The 22,823-nt window shown below is 35.6% G+C and overlaps 1 protein-coding gene across 15 annotated transcripts in view; it reads left to right on the top strand.

Moving 5' to 3' along the window:
* PDE1A (phosphodiesterase 1A) overlaps nucleotides 1-22,823 on the top strand; it is a 186,996-nt gene that overhangs the window by 111,460 nt on the left and 52,713 nt on the right. The window contains exons 1-2 of one of the 15 annotated variants that reach the window (XM_072341594.1): nucleotides 9,503-9,591; nucleotides 10,807-11,027. The exons of 12 other annotated variants lie outside the window; for them this stretch is intronic. In XM_072341594.1, the coding sequence (XP_072197695.1) occupies nucleotides 10,972-11,027 (56 nt within the window). In that variant the 5' untranslated portion in view covers nucleotides 9,503-9,591; nucleotides 10,807-10,971. Of the gene's footprint in view, nucleotides 1-9,502; nucleotides 9,592-10,730; nucleotides 11,028-22,823 lie in introns of those variants that run through there. 2 more of the 15 variants (XM_072341593.1, XM_072341601.1) reach the window with 2 other exon arrangements.

Here is a 22,823-nt window from a genome sequence, read left to right as displayed (position 1 = left end):
CTAAGTATGTCTCAGCATTGTGTTCTTTTATCTGTCTTTGAAATAGATATGAAATATGTTCTCTTATATTTTCTTCCAATGTTATGAGAATGTTCTTCCAATGTTATGTTTTTTTTTCATAATGTTGCTTTCTGTGCATTTGCAGTAACTTTTAAACCTTTGTTCTGGCATAACTTAGAGTGACAATTTCAGTAATGTTTTGCCACTGTTAAGTAGTTGTTTAAAAAAACCAAACACAAATATTTCCAGGTATTCTAGCATTCAAATCTTTCTGGTAATCCAGTTATGTAAGTTCTACTCATGCTGCTTCATCAACAAGTCAATTGAGATTACTTGGTTCAGTCCCTGCATAACCCAAAAACTTAATGGTTCATAGTTCAGTACTTCTGCAGTTAATCAGTAGGCTCTTAAAGTATGTTCTGAATTACTGGAAAGCTGCAAATTCAAATGACTGGTTGATAGTTGCCTTCATCACGTTTTTTCCTTTTGTTCTAAAACTTTTCACAGCTTTTTTTTTTTTTTTTTTTTTTTTTTTTTCCTAATTCTTTCTAGACTGACATACTGGGAGGACACTTTGATATGTGAGAAATTATTTCTTGTGTAAATCTGCTCATGATGATTATTGTTTAACAAAAAGTAAAATCTGAAAGACCTCACCAGTAGATTATCAGTACCTTCTAAAGATTGTGGTGGACTTAAAGGATGATTTGGGTTTGTATATTTTTTCCTGGCAGATTCATATTAGTTAGATTCATATTAGTTAACAGTCCTTTTAACTAGTTAAGACACACCTCAATGCCTAGGAGAAACTTTTAAAGTTTTCCATTCAGAGCACACAAAAGAGTTAATTATCCTAACACTGGAGAAATTAAAGCAGTTTTGCTTTAGGATTCATCATCTCCATAGTTCTTGGGCCTACTGAGCTTAAGTAAATCAACTAAGAATTTTGTGCAAATCTGTATAGAGATTTTGAACAGTTCTTATTATAAATGCACATGTTTATCTCAGCCCCCAGTCAGTTCTTTCTTACTCTTTTCACCTTTGCACTAAACTCTATTAACTTTTACTCTCTGGATTCCTACCTTATATTCAGACTTCATCTCCATTCCTGAAACACTCAGTCAAGTCCTAATATTGACAACTTAACTCTTAAATCCTGTTTATACCTTTTACTATAATCAAGATTGGTCTAGTCGCCTGCACAGAAGAACCTGGGTGTTCTGGTGAACAACTGGTTGGTCATGAGCCAGCAGCATACCAGCTGTGGCACCTGAACACATATAGGGACCACAAGCTGAATGCTTATGGGGACCAAGAGGTGGATGTGTAAACAGTGAGGTGGTGGGTGGTGCATTTCAGCAGCGGCAACAGCAACTCTGAACAGTTGCCCCCTCTGGTACCGATTTTCCTTAGCACAGCATGCAGGCTTTTGTTCATTGATGGTGAATATGCATAGCTAATGGTGATGACTATGTTGAAAAATAGTGTTTTGTGTGTGGGAATTTGCTCTATAAAATGGTGTTACTCTTTGTATCTTAGTTCTTTATGGAAATAAGTAGAAGGCATTGCTTTCAGAGTATCTTAAAAAAGAAAGTTTTTTGATGGGAATCCAGTTTGCATGATAATTAAATTGTTTTTATATCCTTCCTAAGCAAATTTTATTTAAAAAACAAAACAAACAAACAAAACAACAACAACAAAAAAAAAAAAAACACAAAAAACAACAAACCCAAAACTTTCTTAAATATAATATGCTGTAGTCAATTCTTTAAACCCTTTTGAAGACATGCATGTAGATTGCTCCAGAACCAATGCCTCCTATTTATTTCCATGGAAACTACAACTGATACAAAGAGCACAATAACTTGACAGAGCCATTTCTCAACTACAAAGCACTATCGTTCAGCATAGTCACCGCTGGCAGCCTATTCACATGGATAAACTAATTGTAACCCTCTGTTGGGAACATAGCTTGTCTTTCACGTTGTTCCCGCTATTGCTGAAACACATCACCCAACACCTCACTGTGCTCACATCTGCTGTTCGGTCTCCATATACTTTCAGCTAGTATTGATAAATGTCAATAGGTGCCATTTTTTCCCCATGAAGGATTTCAATGATACACCTTTGTTTCATATGCACTTCTGAGTCAGATGGTGTTTTGTCTGGCTGCCCCCTCTGCTGCCATGTGTCCCATGGCAACAAAATAAAATGGAATATTGGTGGGAAGCTTTATCTTCTACTGCCATACCATCAACAGCTGGGAGAAGTAAATTAGATCTCTTTCTGGAAGATTGCATAGCAGTGTATTGAGAAATCCTCACTATTTCTTTTGTAGTAATAAAAAGTTTTTTTTTTTAAAAGCCTATAACAATTAAGTAAATTCCATTGCACTGGGAAGCATAAATCACTGAAATTTAAACATTGAAGGTTTTGAAATAAAGCTTATGAAACCTTGTTGTGAAAAAGACTGAAGAATTTTAAATCATAATCTGCATGTAGTTTCCCTGATCAAATTCAGAATAATATATAGCATAAGAATAGAGTTGTAACATGAGATTTGAATGATCAGAAAGGGATGTAAGTTTGCAATTACCATTGATTCTTTTATTTTTTAATTTTTTTTTTTTTTTTAATTTTTATCGAGTGGCTCTCAATATTAAGGCCTTAATATGTCAAGCTATTAATTTCATTTGGAGATGTAGTGAAAGATGAAATGTTGTAGCATGTGAAAAATCTTTTCTGCAAAGATCTCACAGCATGCCCCCAGACTTGTGTATCTGGGTTGCAGCCATATGCTTTGTAGTCTGTGACCTATAGGTCCTCTGCTTCTACCTACAAGAGATCTGCAGAAAGTAAACCCAGAAATCAGTTTTTTATCTCTGCTTGAAAACTGTGCAGGAAAGTGAATTGGAAAAGAGTTGATCTTGACCAAAAGCAGCTCTAAAAGTTTGTGCAGTCTGAGCAAGGTAAGCTCAGATGATATCTGCTCTGACACTCAAATCTGTGAAGTTTATACATGAAAGCATCCTGTTGACCTCAGAGGGCTGGTTATAACTTGTGAGTTGCACACATGGTTTAAATAGTTTGTTGATTGAAGGACAAATTCTTTCTTTTGTTTGCTGATAACTGATTTGATTTACACACCAGAAAAAACATTTATGTATTTAAGTTGTACATTTGGCAATCAGACATTAGAACTTCTCTATGAAGCAATACAGAATTCTGACATAGTAGACCATAAAATGTGTTAAACATCTGTGCATACTGCATGAGAGGAAATAAAGCCAGGGAAATCTGCCTATGTGTTTCAGCTGCTCCTTCTAAGGCACGTAGTGATTTCTGAGTTTGAGAAGCTGTTTCTTCCACTGGTGGCATTAATGGACCTTTACCAGTGGGTGGAGCTTCTTCCATGTGCATGGCAGAAGATGACTTTGGATTAGCAGTTATTGTATGAGTTCTTAAATGATGTGAGAAATACGGTATCTGAGGTAGAAAAACTTTTCAAGATTGTGTGAAATCTGATACATATTTCAATTTAATTCTGTGGTCTTCATTTATAGATGGAGAAAAGGTTTTATTGTAAAAATTAAAAAAAAAAAAAGTGGAGACATTTCAAAAGAAAATGTTGCTAAATAATTACTTTCTTCATCAGTACCATTGACTGGAGTTTCAATTGTTGGCATGTAAATACTAAAATCAAAGTAAACATGTTAAGAGATATGTTTTGAGGATGCTTTTGGTTTGTAGTAAATAAGTACTAGTAGTGTAAATATTGGACATGGGAAACACCATCCATTAATTTGCTGATGTAGAACTGTTTGTGTCCTCTTAAACAGCAAACAGAGTCTTCCTGTCCTAGAAGTTTTGCTGTCACACATGGCCTCGGTCCTAGTGGCTTTCAAAGCAATTTTTTTTCTGCATAGCCTTTTATATTATGAAAGTAAACGTTGGCACTGATACATGTCAAAGCATCTAGAAAGTAAGCCAAAACATGGCAAATTCCTTAAGTACCTGGTTTATAAAAAGGAGTAAACGTGCTCTAGTATTACTGTTTACTAAGGAGCAGTAGAACTGGTGACAGCAATTCAGTCCTTATGTAATGGAAGTTTAGAAAAGGAAGTTGAAGAACAATAGGTTATCTATCATTTAATGATATTTAAATATTTACCTTTAAACAAAATACGTTTATTATTCTTATGTACCTTGGAGGAAAAATGAAACATGAAGCATTAATACTCAAAAATGTAACCAATTATAAAATGATTCACAGATGAAAAAATTTTGTTAGCCTTGCTCGTTTTTTCTGGTGGAAAAAAAATAAATCTCTTTGATATCAAAGAGTAGCAATGAGTTACACAGCTAAATATCACTTCAAAACAAAGACAGTTTCTACTCTAGACCTGTGTGTGTGAATATATTCAAATAACCACAGCTTTTATGGGTGTTATTTGAATTTAATAATATCAGAGAATTATCATTAGCTCCAGAAATTTGTAAACAACTGAAGTATCACCTCATATGGATTTTGAATATGATGCAACTGAAAAGTGATACTTTTTTGTCAAGCTGATTAAGGCTTCTGGCATTCTAGGATCATCTGTCTTTAAAAATTAGGAAAGAATATAAGGGTAATTTTCACACAGTGAAGACTTCATGAATTTATAACAGATAGGTGTACCAATTTTGTTTTTCAGTACTGTAAAAATACTGGATATTTGTATATCAGAGTTTCTGATAGGATTATGGCATTTCATAGCTTTCAGATTACTTTGTGAGAAACAATTATTTATTTATTTTTTCATCATTACTTTTGTAATCTCTTCAGCAAGTAAGTTACTTACCTACAAATATCATGGATCCATTGTATTGCAACAGTTACAGTATGTTCTGATAAGTTCCCTTTTGCCAATGAATAGAAAATGGTCTGATCTTATGGCTATATGTGCTTTTTAGAAGAACATTGGACATAATGAGGTCCCTTCCAGCCTGTAATTCTTAATCCTATACACTTTTTAAAAGAGAGCTGAGAATCATTGGTAAAGGCTCTGTAACATACAAGAAGGTACTTCTCCGCATACTGCTGAGTTAGCAGGAAAATAACTCAATGTTTGTTGCAAAACATGCTTTTCAATATAGAGGAAGTGTGTGTAATTGATGTGATCTTGCAATTATGTTAATGTCAGCAACTCCGTCTGGGTCTCTAATAGTCTAATATAAAACCAAGAAGAATTAGGCTTTATAACCACCATTCTGTTGTGAAGATTCATCTGAGTCTTGATGGTACTGTCACTTGGGTGCACCAGCTACATTGACAGCAAATTGGTGTCTTACTAGCTTGGTGCTGGTGTCTTGTGGTAAAATAAGTAGGAAATTTTTTTATTTTTTTTTTTCCATAGAAGATCTATCCTTTATTTATTTATAAAGATTATTTATATAATCTTGCAACTGTATGTGAAAGGCTGCAGCTACTCTGAATGCAGCCAATCATATCCAAGTAAATAAAATATGTCTGGCACAGTCAGCCCTTCTAAAACTATTTATTTATTTATTTTTAAGCTGGAGTATTAAGTCCACAGAACAGAGAGAACTCTTCTGATTATGGCAGAAAGGTGACTAAAAACTAGAATGCAAACACAGGTTATGGAATCTTTAGAAAGCATTTTCATCTTTATGTAAAAACTAGGTCTGGATAGGCAGGTGGTTTCCAGAAATCAATCACTGCATTTTCTTCAAAATGCAGTTTTGGGTGGCATACCATGCAGGAGGAACACATGGCACAAAGTGGCAAAGAATAAGCCTGTGAGTCAAGATAGTTGTGTGTTATTTCCCACGACCCCTGGCACCTAGCTTCTCATGTTCCTCAGTACCCCTATTTGTAGAACAGAGATAAAAATTTGATGTGTAATTCTCAACTTGTTTATAGACTGGACAGAAAGTGCTATGAAAATTTATTCCACCAAATAAAACCTCACACTATAAGTCTTTTTCACTTGATATCTTAACATTTTAGCACAGCCAAAATACAAATTATACAAATTTGCAACATAGATAAACAGAAATAGTAAGTTAATAAATCAATTAAGTACTTTGTTACAATGATAGAAATCCATACAGTTATTTGCTTGTTTAGTTTCCAATCAAGATGCTCTAGAATTCAAGCTCTTTTTAATAGAATTGTTTTTTGGAAAATTTCCAATTGAAAAAAGGAAAATAGATTAGGAAAGCTTAGATTACCTACTGGCTGTAGCTATGCAACATAGAAACTCTTAAACATGTATTTATTACAGAATTTGAAGAGCCCATCATTACTACATTTATATGGATTACTTTCTTCTGCTCAAGACTGAATATAGGACGCAAGTAAGTATGTGAAGATGACATTCTGAGATGTTAGCAAAACCTCTTTCTCTAAGTGTGAATTAACCAAAATTGGTAGGGCTACGAAATTTTTAGTAAAAATTTTAATTCGGGTGCGTCCAACTGGAAGCAGCCATTCAGATTTTATTGACAACAGAGCAACTGATTGCTAAGGTCATTTTGGGTGATGGCAGAGCAGAATAATATGTAGGCTATAAATGAAATCAGTTATTTCTATTTGATCATATTTGTCAAAGAACTCATGACAAATTGACTGTAGATTTCTTCTGAAAGCATTTCTTTAATGATTGATAGATTTCTATTTTTATGAGATTTCTCCAAAAAGGTTTTTGTTTTTCCACAAAACATTTTCTGTGTGAGCATGTGCCTTTTCTTTTTCTTTTCAGAAAGTTCTCTTTTAAACCAGAAACTATTCTTGCTTATGGAAAATTAGAAAATCAGTTTTGCCATTCTCCATAAAATTTTAGACTGTTCTTCAAGTGCTAAATAACTTGAAATCTCTGTTTATTCACCGCATTCCACTTACCATCAATGCTTTTGTAAGGTAAAACCAAGCTGATAACTTGCTTATGTCTTTTTATTTCAAAATCATTGAGTCAGATTCTGTTTTTATGCACAAGCTGTCCATGCTGCAAATGACAGAAGTTGCAGGAATAGGTTTTATTTCTACTTTTCAGCTTAGACTGAGACAGAATTTTTAACTATTGACATCTGGATGTAATGTATCTCCTGACATAAAGAAGACAAAGCAATTTATATAAATATCATGTGATGTGAATATGAGAAGGAGGAAGTTCTCTCTTGCACAGGATGTCTCTTTTTTTTTTTTTTTTTGTTAGTACAAGATAGTAGTTTTATGTTGAATTTTTTTTTTTTTTTTTTTCCCCTCTTGCTCTCACTGTCATTTTACCTTATGATGAAACACTTCTAGCTGGTGAATATGCAGGGCACAATTGTCCCTGACCTTGAAGGGGATTCCTCTGTTGGGAATCGGAGTCATCAGCACTTCCAGGCATTTGCAACTGACCTGTGCTCATGTATGCTGAGTTCAGCTGTTTCTAGACAACTCAACAGGCTTTATCACAGTAAATGAATAAATGCGCCTCTTACCAAAAATAAGAAGTGGCAGTGCACTTCACTATTACACTGCACTTTTAATTAAACAGTGGCAGTTGCTCCTGTGTCAGGCAATAGCTGGATAAGACTGTGATCTTTTCAAGTTTTCCGTATAAAATAGTCAGGAAAGGCCAGGGAGCAGAAAACTTCCAAGCAGTTTTACCTCTGTTATACTTTGCTGTGGTGCTGTTTTTTTGTTGTTGTTGTTGTTTTGTTTTTTTTTTTTCCTTCTTCTATTTTGATACCTGATAATGATGACTACATTTTGGTAATCCTGGTAGCAACAAAAGCATGTGCAAAACTGTAACAAAATGAACATGTAAGACTTGTGGATATGCCCTGATACAGAAGTGGAACAATTTGAACTTGTCTGGGTCTTTTTCAGCAGAGAGGCCTCTGAAGTATATCATACAACTGAAGGTTTGGTTTTACAGCTGACAAATGACTTTATAACCTCTAGAAAGGTGTTCAGATATTTGTATGGAAAATGTTCTTCAGATGTCACTGAGGGGATAAGCAGCCTTTATGTAATTACTTCATGTAATTGGTGCTAAGGGAGAATCTTAAGTGAAGGTTTCTCTCCTAACCTTCAGTTCTGCTCTTCATTTCAGCTGACATTCTGTGAGATAGAGTTCATATGGTGCACAGAGAGAAAACATTGTTCTGTGTCGTTTCCTATGTTTATACAAAACACGCAGCCTTGCTCAAAATCAGTTTGACTATAGGAAATAATAGCCAAATTTAGATAAAGCCATTTGCTTGGAATAACTTTGGAATCTCTTAAAATTAGTATTATAGGGCAGTTGGGTTTCTGGGAAGGTTTTATTTTGGTCTCTAGTGACGTGATATGGTATGCTGTGTAATTCTGTAGCAAAATAGCTGGCACTGTTTGAAAAGTACAGTTTAGTAGTATTTTCCATTGTTCACAAACAAGGCCTTCCGATTCAACACACAGTACTTCTTTCCTTTGGAAAACTGTAAATACTACAATTATAGAATTGCAGTAGTGCTAATTCAAGTCTTCGCAGAAGCATGGACTAAGCTTACTTCTGTACCAACTTTAGGACAGAACTGTTAAGGTCTCTACTGTTCCAAATGCTGTGCCTGAAGCTGGTGCTTTTCTGATGTCTTTAAGTGGAAAAGCAGAGTGAGAGGGCCAGTGGCCTCTTACAAGAGCTGATACAAGTGTTTGAGTTGTTGCCAGCCCAATATTTTCCTTCATGTGCCTTGATGCCTCCATAAAAAGTAACAAGTCTGAATTTTGCAGAATGGGTTGTGTAGAGAGACAGAAGGATGTGTTTATTTATATTACTTTTATGAGTAAATATAAAGTAATTTAAGACTTTTTAGCAGAAAGCTTCTATACAGCAACAGTAGTGCCATAGGTCAAAACCAAAGTCAAAGAACTGCTAGCAGCTGGAAGCTTGCTGCAGCAGTGTAAGATGGTTGCCTCCTGTATTGAGCAGTGTTGAGTGGATAGTGGGAAAAGAACAGAACTGCCATCTTCTTTAATATGAGTCTGGAGGAACAAATAATGTCCAAATGTGAACACATAAATATACTGAATTAATTACTTGCATGCATTGCACAGGAGTTGTATGCGGCCCAAATGGACATTCATTTTCTAGTTTGTAATGGATGAAATGGTGTTGTATTGACAAATGTTTTCTTTTAAGAAAGAAAAATATAGCTGTAATTTATGTAAAAGATTGCAGTGACCGTGAATCCATTCACACTTGTATGACTGTGTTCATAAACTTATCATTTCCAGAACCGCATAAAACTAAGCAAATCACAAGTAGTATTTATCACCCTTTTAGGGATATGTGTACTATGATCATGGAAAATATGAGACTGTTGAGATATATGTAAATTCTACAGACAGAAAGAGCTCAGAAAAGAGACACTTCATTCGTTTAGTAAACTCCCCTTATTTGCTTATTATATTTGATAATTTTGTATAGGTGAAAGATTGAAGACCCTGAGAGCTAAGATATTTAACTCTTGTCAGCTAAACTCATTAAACTCTGCAGTCTTTGTGAGAGGGGAAAATGCATAAGATGCAGACTTGGTAAATCCAGCCAGAACATTCTGGTAAGTGTCCATTTTGTCGGGCATTCAGTTTTTTATTGTCAGCTACTGATTCTTCTTCTCTGACCATTACTTTTACATAAACATATATAAGCTATTTGCATATTTTAAAAATCTCTGAAACTGTTCTTGTTTTGTGAATTTTAGTTAATCTCATGTATAGTCATAAAGCCTAGAAAATGGCTGAATATGGTAAACTATGTATATGTATTAAAACTGGAATAGAGTGTTGAGCTATTCTCCAAGAAGCTGTCATTTTGAGAAATGTATCTAAGATAAATGATACTTCTAAGCACTTTCATTCTTTAGTTCCTTCCTCATCCTCACACAAAACTATCTGAAAGGGTTTTGGAAGTGAAATGTGCAGCCCCCAGGAGGAGGCCTGCATTGTGGTGTGTCGCTGCTGAAGCAGCATGTGAGCTGTGATCCTTGGGGCAGGTTTGGTCTCACAGAACTGATTGAGGGGGAAAAAAAAATCTCAGTCAGTCTATTCCCAGGGAAGAACAGTGTGTGTCCTCAGCTCAGAGGGATGGGGAGTAGTGGAAGGAGATTAGTGCTGGGAGATGGTGGGGGGGGAGAGGAGAGAGCTGCTTGTGCTGAAGCACTTGTGTGTTCCCTGGGTAACTGAGTAGGCAGACCTAGTAACTAATAAACTGGATTATGAGCACAGAGCCCAAGCTTGAACAGCAGAGCACAGCTCATCTTGGAAGAGAAGATTTGCCAAATATTTTATCAAATAGGTTGGGTTCCCATTTATCTTATGGCCAGCACATTAACTGCTCAAGAGTGGAAGCAGTTATAATCAGTGCTCCTTTAATACAGTGCTGATGGTATAGAAAGGATCTGGTGTAACAATATATATTAGTTTCCTTTGTCTGTCAGAAAGGAGTCTTGCTTGTCTGAGAAGCGAGTTAAAACCTAGACATGATAACAAATAGGGCCTACATGGTTATCCCAGGTTATAATCAATTGCAAGAGGTGAAAAATCATGCAAAACAGAGGGTAACTGTGTTTCTAACATCTCAGAACACTGCAGTATATATGCGCTTTTCCTGTCTCTGTTTCTCTGGCTTTTTTTTTTTTTTTTTTTTTTTTTTTTCTGTTCTGCTCACAACACATGTACAAGATCAGCTTTTTATGTCATACTGCAGTAGCACCATCCCACACACTCTCTGTCTCTGAAGAAATGTAACCCTTCTCCCGTTTGTCTTCAAGTAGATTTCAGTAATTTCTGAACTGAATATCGTCTGTCTGAAGGAGCATCTATCTGCTTAACCTGTAAAGAAATGACAGCCTAGGTGGGAATCAGTCGTTCAGACACAGGCATCTAGTGCCATCTGAGGCACCCACAGGTGCCTGGGACACCACCCAGGCCTGGCAGATATGACACAGGACCTGCAGGACACCTGCGCTCTTCTGGAGCAGCAGCTGGGGACCAGGTGAGATACTCCAGGGCTTCTCAAAGGGCACTAAATGCCTGCATTTGGTAATGGGTTTAAACCTCCTGTTTCTGGGCATAATGTATATATAATGTATAAGATGACTTATCAGAAATCAGGATCCTGGGTACTTTGTTTTGTTCTGAGGCCAACTTCTGCAAGCCTTTAATTACATCCTCTCACTCTTGATGTTAATGAAACTGCTTATTCACCCAGTTTCTTACTGTTGTTGGTAAAAGGTACATGACAAAGCTCTCCAGCTCTCCAGTCTGGCTATGCAGCAGCTGTTCTTGAAGGGAACTTTGATAAATGATAGAGCATTCAAAATTTGTCTTGTTCACAATATCTTATGAGCAAAGCCACACAACTTGCAGAGTTAATAACTAAAAATGAACGTGTATATTTATGCAGAAGGCTTTGCACTTTAGAGCTTGTAAAATCTTCTGTCAGTTCTGATAGTGTGAAATTTGTGAAGGAAACAAAAGCCTGGACTATATAGCAGCTCTTTCTGAGACCAGATTTATGTTTTGTGTGCCAGAATAACATTAAGCAAATCCTCTTCTTCCTGCTAGAGAAGCTAGCTAGTTTGTAGCTCTTGAGAATTTTCTTTTTCAGTGATAAACATTACTTTGAAAACTTTTCCATGCACCTGGGTACTGACCAAAGACAACAAATAACGGAACAGGAAACCATAATTCAATTCTTTGCTGTATAGAAAGCTTTGCAGATGACCTAAGCAGCTACATTATTTATATGCACTGGCTTTTTAGAGGTTGATATGTTTTTTGGCTGATGGAAATGGAAAGGTTGTCTTTTCTTGTGTATTCTGTGAACATGTAGCTGGTTCTTAATCCTCTCCATAGTTATTTGTCTATATTCCTTTTCCTTCTGTTTCAGAGAGCAACAGGCATAAAGCATTCCCATCAGGATTCTTTTGTGTAAATATTGCACACTGAACTAGCTACAAGGTTTTAAATGCTGAGATCTTAGAGCAAAATCAGTACAGCAGGGACTTTTTTCTTATGAATCATTTTTCTTTTTTGTTTGAAATGGGTATTAGTGGCATTTGTGTTATGTTGTATTTTGTTATGAATGCTGCTTTTTTGTCTTTACCATATCTGATGTTGATTATACATTTTATTAATATTTTCAAAATTTTGATTAAACTATATTCTTAATAATTGAATAGTTGAATTTTTAACATGATATTAAAGCTGAAACTTGTGCCAAACCTTGAACTTGAGGACAGCATGACTTACTCCAAAGATTGGCTCCTTTCCTTTGACATAGATACAAAAGCTACAGGCAGCAGAGCTGCTTTTGGCACTGTTTGTTGGGTCATGGGAGAAAGCCAGTTCTTCAGTACATCAGGTATATGCAGTTCCTTGGAAATGTTTCCTTTACAGTGGTTTGTGGAAATACATCTCTAAGAAAAGAGATGCAAAGAAAAATATAAACTTACCATGGCAGCTGTTTTTTTTTGTTTGTTTTTTGTTTTTTTGTTTTTTTGGTTTTTTTTTGCCTGAACAGGTCCTTTGATATTTTCAGCTCCATGACCTCTCTCTCCAGCTGGCATTAATGGACAGTTATATGTATTGATAAGTGAAAGTTTGGTGATTTTTTTATTATTATTTTTTATTTTTTGTGGTGTTACACCAGTTATGATTCTTCAAGCAGTTTAATAGAATGTATTCTCAGTTGATGAGTGTCTCTCTAGAGACAAATAGCTGAAGCTAGAATTTCCTGTCATTCTGTCAAAAGTGACTGAACAGAAAAAGAACAAAAACCTACATTGTGCCTTTAGGAAATCTAAAAGTTTTCTGCAAAGTAGGCAGGGTACACTTCAGTTTTCCAGAATCTTTCTCTTTTTTAATCCATCCCATATGCCTGCCGTGAAAATTCGTCAGCTACACATACATGTGTAGCATGTGATCAAAACCTTCTAACTATTGCAGTTCTGGCAAAAAGTTCAGTATGTGGAAACCCAAATCTGTTGAGGTGAGCAAAAATTTGACTAGATACTTTTGCACAAGATGCAATTCCTGCTCTTCCAAAGTGTGACAGCTGCAATCCAATCTGCCTGGCTCCACTGATTGAACTGGATCATGAGATTCCATTGGTAGAAATGGATGTTTTCACTTTATTCTACTGGAAATTGGCTTATGTAATATAATCACAATGTATATATTTGTGTGTGAATATCTCATATGAAGCAGTCTTAGTCTAAAATGAACAATTTGGCACATTTTGCTGGAGTTGACAACACTTCCACAGCCAGTTACAATCATGCTGTTGATAACTTCTTATTGGTTATAGGAGAAAATATAATTTAGTTAAAATGAACATGGATGGGAGCTTAATAGGTTCATTTATTTCCCTTGTTAATTTTTAGCCTCTACTTTACCACCTGCTCCTCTCTGGAAAAAAAAATGCAGTCACTTTCCTTCCATGAGAGCATGAACAAAGTATGGAAATGTAAATTAAGATGCTCATTTTCATAGCTGAAAATTCCTACTCTATCCTGGTGTCCTAGTCTGAGTGGTCATGAGCAAAATGGAACAAAATCTGGGAACTGGGACCAGACTGTTGCTGGACTGCTGAGAGCTCCTCTGATAAAACAGACATTCTGGAATTGGCCGATAAATACTTACGTCAGCTAAGCAAAGGTCCTAATGTGCGTACTGATTTAGAGGAGCAGAACAGTCCTTATCAGATGGCCCAGAGGCTGGTGCATGAGAGTGAACTGCTGAAGACATAAAGCTGTTCTGTCCTGTATGAGTGTGAACATGCAGAAAAAAGCAGTGACTGCAAAATGTTTCCAGCATTCTGTATTTTACTGATGATAATGTTTTGACAAAATAGAGGCCTGCTTTTTGTATGAAAATGCTAATTATTCTAAACCAAAAGCACTTCTTACACTGTATCAATTTCAGTAACATTTTGCTTAGAAAAAGGTCCATGCTTATGACCTACTTGATAAACAACAGAAACAACTTATTCAGAAATAACTAATTGTTTGTCAAATATGTTAAAGTTCTGAGGAAGTTCCTGTGCTTTTGTTTACTATGTGAAGTGCTACAAATTCCTGTGGCATTAAGTATAAAAGTTAAATATTGAGAATATGTCCAATCTTTATAATAGAACATGCAACCTTAGGAGAACCACTGTGACTTATTGACTTGCTACGCTTAGCACAAATTAAAGCATTCTCCTTTTAGTTTTCAGAATGACTGCTAAATCTAGCAGCTACATAAAAACAGCCAATTTCTGTAGGAGGGCACTGGTAAATGATCTGGTAGATCACACAGTTATGCTGTCTGATCCAACAGCAGAGAAACTGCAAGGTTATATTTCATTAGTAGAGGAAAGGCATGAAACTGAACCCACCTTACAACGGTGTTTATCTTTTTAATAATTATGAGCAGATAGTTAAATGCAATGACAGGTCCACTAAACAGTGTTTCTGTAGACACTGAGTAGGATTTTCATTATATATTTATCTTAGTTCCTTTTTAAGTTCTCTGCAAGGTCTGAAAAACCTCTTAACTGAGTTTTATGGGGCTCCTATAATCCTACTTGTAAAGAAAAGTTTCCATGTTCATTCACTGATGTAGGTCTGCAAAATACTGTTTCAAGTTTTTTCTGGTTAAAGAAGATTTATGAGACAATATGTTTTGGAAAAGTGCCACAGTTTTACAAATGTGGGATTGGGAAGTGCTGACAAGACTCAGAAAGGCAGCTCTAAAACTGCATTATTCATTACAAGAAAACATTGGAGCAATTCTGCACAGGAAAGGAAAAAAAACACCATGATTTCCAAGGCAGACCTAGGCCTTAGATGTATTAAATTTACAGTGTTATAAGGGATGCTACTGAAAAACTTCGTGATGCTTAAGGTAGTATTTATTCCAGCACCAAAGAAAGGACATTTTAGATTGTTTAAAAGACACCAAAATTTCATCATTTCTGACATAATTTTTAAGTCCACTGGTAGTAGAAATGTGAAGTAAAATGGTGTTCATTAATGGTTTTGAAAATCAAGTCATTATTTTGTTTTCCTCTTGGAATATTTCAAGCCAGATAAAAATCATTCTGCCACATACACAGCTGATAATTTGCATCTCTAAAGAGGCTATATCAGAAACCATCCGGAGCAAGTTGGATCCTCGTATGCAGCAAGAGCAGCTGAGACTAAATGAATGACTGTTGTCAGTGAGTTGCGATAGTCTGGATGTGTTGGTGTGGGTATAGTACAAGACAGTTTGGTACTTGCATGTTTGGGAAATACTAGCATGGTGAATCCTACTGCCCCTATGTGAAAGAGCTAACCAGCTGACACCAAAGTTCACTCAGCTGACTGCGGCTTTGGCTCTGCAGGGCACCAGCACAGCTCTGCTTCTGCTGGGGCTTTCCAACAGATTCCTTCTCAAATTCTTTGTGAGATAGGTTTGGAAAGAAAAGTAGATATACTGCAGGATTTACTATTTCAATCCAATATTAAGTATTATGTTTTGCATTCATGGAACTGAAATGTTTCTGGAGAGTGGTGCAAATGAATTGAGTTGAAAGGCTTATGGAAAAGCACGGGAAAATATATAGGCCTTATTGCTGTAATCTTTGTTTTCGTTTTTCCATGTTTTGGGGCAAAATTGATCAGAGTATTGATGTTTCAAATGACTCTGAATTGCTTTACTCAGCAGCTTTCATGGACTTTTGAAAGAAAAAGGTCTTTAAGTGCACAGTGCTGCTAGGTTTGTGAGGTTAATGTGTGTTGAAAAAGAACTTCAGCCTGCATTTTCATCCTAAAAGTAACAGGATGTTTGAAACCACAGATGGTAAACCACAGGGGCAACACTCTCAAATCATCCTCAGAGAAAAATTATTCCCATTGTTATGTTGTATGTTGTCAGATTTTGGGCTCACTTTGATTTATATTCAGATATAGATTTGCATGTATAAATATTCTTCCTCTGAGAGGAATTAATTCCTCCTGCTTGCAAAAATAATTGAGATCCATGTCAGACAGCTAGATAGCACTAAAGGAATCGTGAAAGTTTAGTAAGTTTTTGTCATTTCTGTAATCATGTTGGTGTTTGAGGTGCCAATATTTCTTTTCTTTTGTTGTGTGGGTTTTTTTTTTTTTTTGTTTTGTTTTTTTGTTAAATACATCAGAATCTAGCAAAATAGCTCTGGCTGAGTAAGCCTCTCCAATTCTATTATCACAAAATAATTATATCTTCTGATTAGTCATTTTCTGGAGTTGTTATTTAGCAAGATAAGTTTTGAAAAGGTTGATTTCTTCGTACCATAGGAATGTCTTATTCCATTGTTTTGTGTTTGTTCATGTAACATTGCTCCTGTCTGAACTTTGGTATTCCGTAGTGGAGTCTGAGATTTACTATTCTGGATTAAAATCTGAACAAAATGCAGTTGGCGTGGCCTCAAAATAGTAATCATAGTAAATGAAAAGCTTAAACAAGTACTTATGTACTAGTACATTTTGAAAACTAGAATAGAAATCTGATATTTTATGGAAGATATACTTTAAATTACTCCATGGATTAACTTCACATTCATTCTAACTCACAGTAATACAATTGCTTTTCTTTAATACCTGATCCAGGATCTACAGGAGGGAAATTGTTGTATTAATTTTAGTTTCATTTCTTCTTCATGTAAAATGCATTACCATATATCCAGCTACAGAATACTCAGTGTTTTAAGATATGTGCTGATCTGTGCAAAGTTAGAAGCACATTTGTCAGACAGTAAATTTAAAATATATAATAATAAATAATAAATACTGAAGATTAATAGGTGAATGATACTCTGTTCTTCCAAGTGTTATATTGTGGACCACTTTTTTAGCTGTTAGCTGTTCTGGCACTCTCACTTTCATTCATATTTTTGAGGTTTGGGCAAGTTTCTTCATAAAAATACATAAATATTTTTGCTGCTTTAGGTACTATATTGAATGTCACTTTCTACACTCTGGCTTGTTCACATTTCATTCATATTTCTTGGCTGTCTATAACAGAGAAGGACTTTAATCTGTCTTTTCTGCATTCTCTCAATTTATCAGGTATTTCAGTACAGGTTTCCTAAAAAGGAAGAAGATCTTCCCTTTTGCCTTAAATGTTTAAGAGCTAGGCTTAGGTCTCTTTATTACATGATTCTATCCCCCAGCCTTAAGGAGAGTGCAGTTGTGACTGCAGGCGTTATTACAGTTGTTAACAAAATGGAGCATATATTTAGATATCCTCTTTCCTGTTGGGTATTTTGAGATCTTTTTGCTTTTCCATAATTCATGGGAATGGATGTGATACTTTTTTAATCTATCTTTTGTTGATTATCATTGTAGAAAGTGAAAACCTGTGGCCAATATTAACACAGAAACCTCTCATACTTCTCTCCTTGAATCCTTGGATCAACTTACCAATTACTTAAAGTCACAATCTTAATGTTTCTTAAAATTTACAATCCAAAATAAATACAAAATATAGCATTATGAAGACCCCAAAGCCACAGAAAATTTGGACTTACTATGCACACTTCTGTGTGCAGTCAAATCAGGTGTTACTGAACATTGTACAGCAGATAGACAACCAGGTTACTGACCATTGTATTCAAACCTATGCTGTCTTCAGCAGCTAAGTGTTCTTTGCTGACCTATGAAAACAATTGCCTCCCCAGATGATATCCATGTGATTTTCAGGTTCTTTCTGCAGTGGATTTACACTTTGACCTGATTATTCTCAACCAGTACAATTAGCAGCAAAATGTTACATACATTTTTCATTGCATTTGTTGTGATCATTGCATGATCCCAGCCAAATGGGCTGTAAGCACTAGTCTTGTTAAGTTTAGCTGCTCTTTTCATGGCTTTCTTGATTAGTTCATGTGCATAGAACCACATTCAGCAAAAATGAATCACTCTTTAGTATCCTTTTGTTGTTCTTTTGACCATTGTCCATTTGAGAATGTCCTGAGTTGTATAGAACCACATGACTGAAAGGTCACAATGAGATTTTCCCCAGAGATTTGCTTTCTCCAGCCTTAACAAGCATTATCTAGATGACTGCAGGAGAAAGTAACGTAGTGATAGCAGACTACAGAACCAGGCAGTTTGTCATTTCCATCAGTTTACAAAATGTAACTCCTCCATACTTTGCTTTTATTACTTCTACTCCTGTACTTCTGGTTGTTGCTCAGGTGAGCACTATCTCATGATCAAAGCCTGGGGCTGGTTATGAAATAACAGCTGACTTGCTTTTCTTGGGCAGAACAATGGTCTACTTCATTGAGTAGTCTAATTTTAGATTAAAGTGAATAATTTAAAAAATGGGCATTCCATTATAAATGTAGGAGGATCTGATATACAATGGAAAACACTACAATGTATTGTTTAGGAATGGCAGACAAATCACTGTATGTTGTAACATTTTCTAAATCTCTCTAGCAAGCTGCTTACTGTCCTTTTTGATTTCAAGTCATGTTTGCTTTTTCTTATACATATAGGCTTTTTCTAAATCCATAGTAATTTTGTAGATAAACTTATATCATAGTCTCAAGAACTTAAATTTTGAAATTGAAGACCGGTTAATAATAACCAGGTTCTTGGAAGGAATGTTATGACTTTGCATAGAGACTGAAGGATTCATTCAGTAGGACTATGCAAAATGAAGCACTTAGTGGTTCTCACGACTATAAGGAAGCTGAATTCTTCAAGATTACATTTCACTTCCTTGGAGAGGTATATGCAGGAATATTGTACTGCTGTCACTCTGAAATAATCAGATTTTAATTTCAGAATCCTAGAAATGCACGGAAATTAAGAAAATAATTTTGTTATTAAAAACTGCTTTTGAAATTTCTTAGATGCAGAAGAGAATCTAGGCAGTTCTATCACAAGGGTATTAGCCTCAGCCATTGTGATGTTCTGTGCATGAGTGCTAGGCTGCAGTTTGCTACTGTCTGCATGTCTCACAGTGTATTTGTCTGTTTTTATTAAATATGGTAAGATGAGAGCAGAACGAATAGGGCAGGCTGTTACGAATAACATGATAATTAAGGCAAAGGATCACCAGCCTCTGAAGCCTCAGCACCGGCTTTAATCCATTTTACCTTTCTAGACCTACAAATTGTGAGCCCTGTATATGGAGGTGTCAGGCATTTCCCAGGCTGAGAAAAAATGGCTGCTCTGTACAAAGCATTCACAACAAGCTATTTTTTATTTGGTTTGCTACAATTCTTGTCACAACTATTTTGCTAGACTAAAGACTGTATGCATATAGCCCATATGCTGGATAATGGTTGGAAGTGATATTGCTCAAAAATAACTTTTAGGGAAATATTCTTCTTGATGAGTTCCAGAGGCTTGTTTCTGTTTAGTGCTATTCATTCAGAAGTATACAAGAGGAAGCTATTCAAGGATAGATAGTAAATTTCATTTTCACACCTGACCTTAATTCAAATTTATTTTCTCAAGTAGGCAAAACATAGATGAAGCTCACATGTGTAAGCATGGGTGTATTACATTTCATCCCCCTCAAAGAACATAAAGAAAAATTTGTCTTCTTGATTCTTTTCTCTTTTAAACGTTTATACAGTTCTCAAGTGTGTTTAAGCTTTTCTAATGTTCTACTTCTCATTACCAAGATCTACTTTGAAGTACTTTGATTTGGCAATTCTTCAACAGAACACTTATTTTTAACAATTCCAAATCACAGAAGTCAGTTTTATGCATTACACTGAGTGCTAGATTCTACCATATCCTACAATTTTTCTTTTCTTCATTTTAATTACAGTATTGCAATTCTAAATAAAACCCTTATTCATATTTTTTACATTGTTATATGCACTACACGTACTGTATCCCTTCAGAACTACTGAGATGGTAATGATTTTACAGCGAGATTGTACTGTAATTACTATAGCTGTTGTGCTAAAGCATTTTATATCTTGCTTTGTCTTTTGAATGAAAAAATCTTTTATTGGAAATGGATGTGTTGAAGCTGTTAATTATTCAGTAAAAAGACATTTGTGCTGTTATTTTTTTCTACAACATTTTAGGCAGATTAGAGTGACTTTTAAGTGATTTTAATCTTTATTCAATAGTCTGTTAAAGTTTAAAATGAATTTTGAAAAGTAAAAAATACAAATATTTCCCAGTAAGTAGAGATCTGTGCTTTGTTCCTCCTGATAATCCTTAAAAACAGATTTCAAAAGAAATTGACTCTGTCATCCTGTCTGGTAGACATGATTATTTTATGTATTGAAAGTATAACCATTGTATTCTGGTTTCTTTATGAATAGTAATACAGGATTCCTAAATGAAACAACAATCTTCTGCTTTTAACAATCAGAGAAATTACTCAAAAATGCTTTCAAAAGCCTTTATGATCACAGGTCTGTGTTTTCTTAGTACTAATCTAGAAAATATTTTCAGTACAAGATTACCAATTCTGGTCAATGTGGTTTTAAATGGAAGAACATCAGTTGACTTTTTACCTGTTAGCTTGTGTTCATAATGTTTATGAAAGGACTTTCTGCCTCTTTTCATGCTGTTTTTAAGGATGAGCTTCAACAGTCTTCAACCTAGATTTTTCTGATCCTTGGCAATGAAAGAAAATTTCAGCATGTTTGTTCAGCGTGGGTGCAACATCCCCTCTGTGCTAATGGCTTCAGGGTGAATGAGAAGACAGACAGCATAAAAGAAAGTAATGAGTGATCAAACCGTTGTCATTTTGTGACATTTGATAAGATGATAACAGTGCATGAGGAGATACTATTTCAGAGAATGACAGAATCGTAGAATCATTTGTGTTGGAAGGGATGTGTAAAGGTCATCTTACCCCAATATGGTGAACAGGGTTGTCTATGTCTCAGTCAGGTGCTTACAGCCCTGTCCAGCCTGATCTTGAATGTGTCCAAGGACAGCATTCACCACCTCTCTGGGCATCCTGTGCTGTGCCTCACCGCCCTTATTACAAGGACTTCTTCCTTATGTCCCATCTAATCTATCTATATTTAATCTATTTCATCTATGAGTTTTGGGAGCAACTAAAATGAGATATAGGTTCTAGCAGTACTTTGTAGCAGAAATACATCAGAATAGATCATGATCTTTCTTTCAAGTATGTAAGATGCAGTGACTGTGAAATGCTTCTGTGAGGAAGGGATAACTGAGTTCCTTTGAGGCACAGTCAGTGAGCTCTACCAGGTCTGCACTACTGTGATAATTTCCAGTGGTTCAGAGGTTTTGGATACAAGTTCTATGCTGGAATGTAGAACCAACACACAAATGTCATGGGAGGGACATCTCTGTGAGATAATCTACTTGGAAATATCTTTCTCCTGCTATGGAATTATTATTAAAAAGAATGCAGGGGAGTGCTTAGGAAGATTTAGAAGGCTTAACTTCTGTCTTTTAGCAGCTTCTTTGGTCACTTGTGCTCAAAGCTGCTATTTGCAGCAAAAATAAAGCTTTTAAAATGTCTACAGGGAATAAGGGATATGTGCTTGTTCTGTGGGATTATCACATTAACTTCAGCAAGTAAGACTTGCTGAAAGCCTTCCATCATTTTCAAGCATGATTTTTGGCAGGTGATGAGTTTACATTTGATTTCCCAGCTTGTTCTTGATAATGAATCTATCTAGATTATGATGAAGACTTTCAGACATGCAGACTGTTCATGTGTTTGGCAATTTCAAGATTAAGCAGCTTTAGCTAGCACTCTATATAATGTGTATACAGTTCAGGGGAACGTTATAGATCAAAAGTCCATCTTCAGTCAAATACAAAGATTTATCAAAAGCCATCCAAAGGATTATTTGCAGTTTACAGATCCTATAGAATATGCATATTTGTCTTTGATTTTATGGATTGAATGTGAAATGGAAATATGAGTTAATGGAAATGGAGGCTGAGCCCATAAATCGCAGAGTTTAGGTTAGGAAGGGACTTGTTGGGTACTAGCTGGATGCAACAGAAGACAGAAAACACTTAAACATGTGTACGTATTAAATTATTTTAAGTTATTTCATTAAGCTGTAAACGTTAATGATGATTCATTAGTGGAAGTGAGGGAATTGTTTGAAAGATACTTAAAGCTTCTCTGAAATAGGTTATATTCTTCATCTATGGAATATATAAATGTAGCCAGGGCAGATTCACGTAGACTCTAATGGTGAAAATTAGTTTTGGGGATTGATGGGCAGTGCCAGGGAGAGAGTGAGAGAGAGAGAGACATACACACACAGCAGGGAAGAACAGCAGAACAGGAGCCCAGGTAAGCCTCCTCCTCTGGCACTGCTCTCCAGGGCAGCTGGTGATGATGATGGAGATTGTGGTTAAAGGTTACAGAGCTGTGAATGAGACATTTAGTGTTACTAAAACATTCCAGTCACTTACAACATTTGATCAGGTTTATTGAGAGTTAGGCAAAAATTCAAAAATGCTTTGTAGAGCTTGTATCAGTTTATGATTTTGGGTAGAAATCATGTAAGACTCTTTGGCTTTGAGAAATTTCAGCTAGATGCTAAAAAACTTGTGAATTTTGACTGAATTTTGATTAATCCATTAAACACAATTGACCTTGATACTGAATGAGACCCAAATGGCAATATTTACACAGCTTTACAGTGTTAATACTATGAAAATGTATACAGTGAGTAAGTTAAAATGAAGCCTGATTGAAAATGCCTGCCTGAAGGAAACTACTTCATCTTGCGTACATATGATCAATATTTAAACAGCCGAGACAATTCTACTACCATAAAAATGTAGTGGGTTTT

Source organism: Excalfactoria chinensis, chromosome 7 (assembly GCF_039878825.1).
Source record: "Excalfactoria chinensis isolate bCotChi1 chromosome 7, bCotChi1.hap2, whole genome shotgun sequence".
Lineage (NCBI taxonomy): Eukaryota > Metazoa > Chordata > Aves > Galliformes > Phasianidae > Excalfactoria > Excalfactoria chinensis.
Note: the sequence above shows the minus strand (reverse complement) of the source record. Positions and strands in the feature narration are given on the sequence as shown.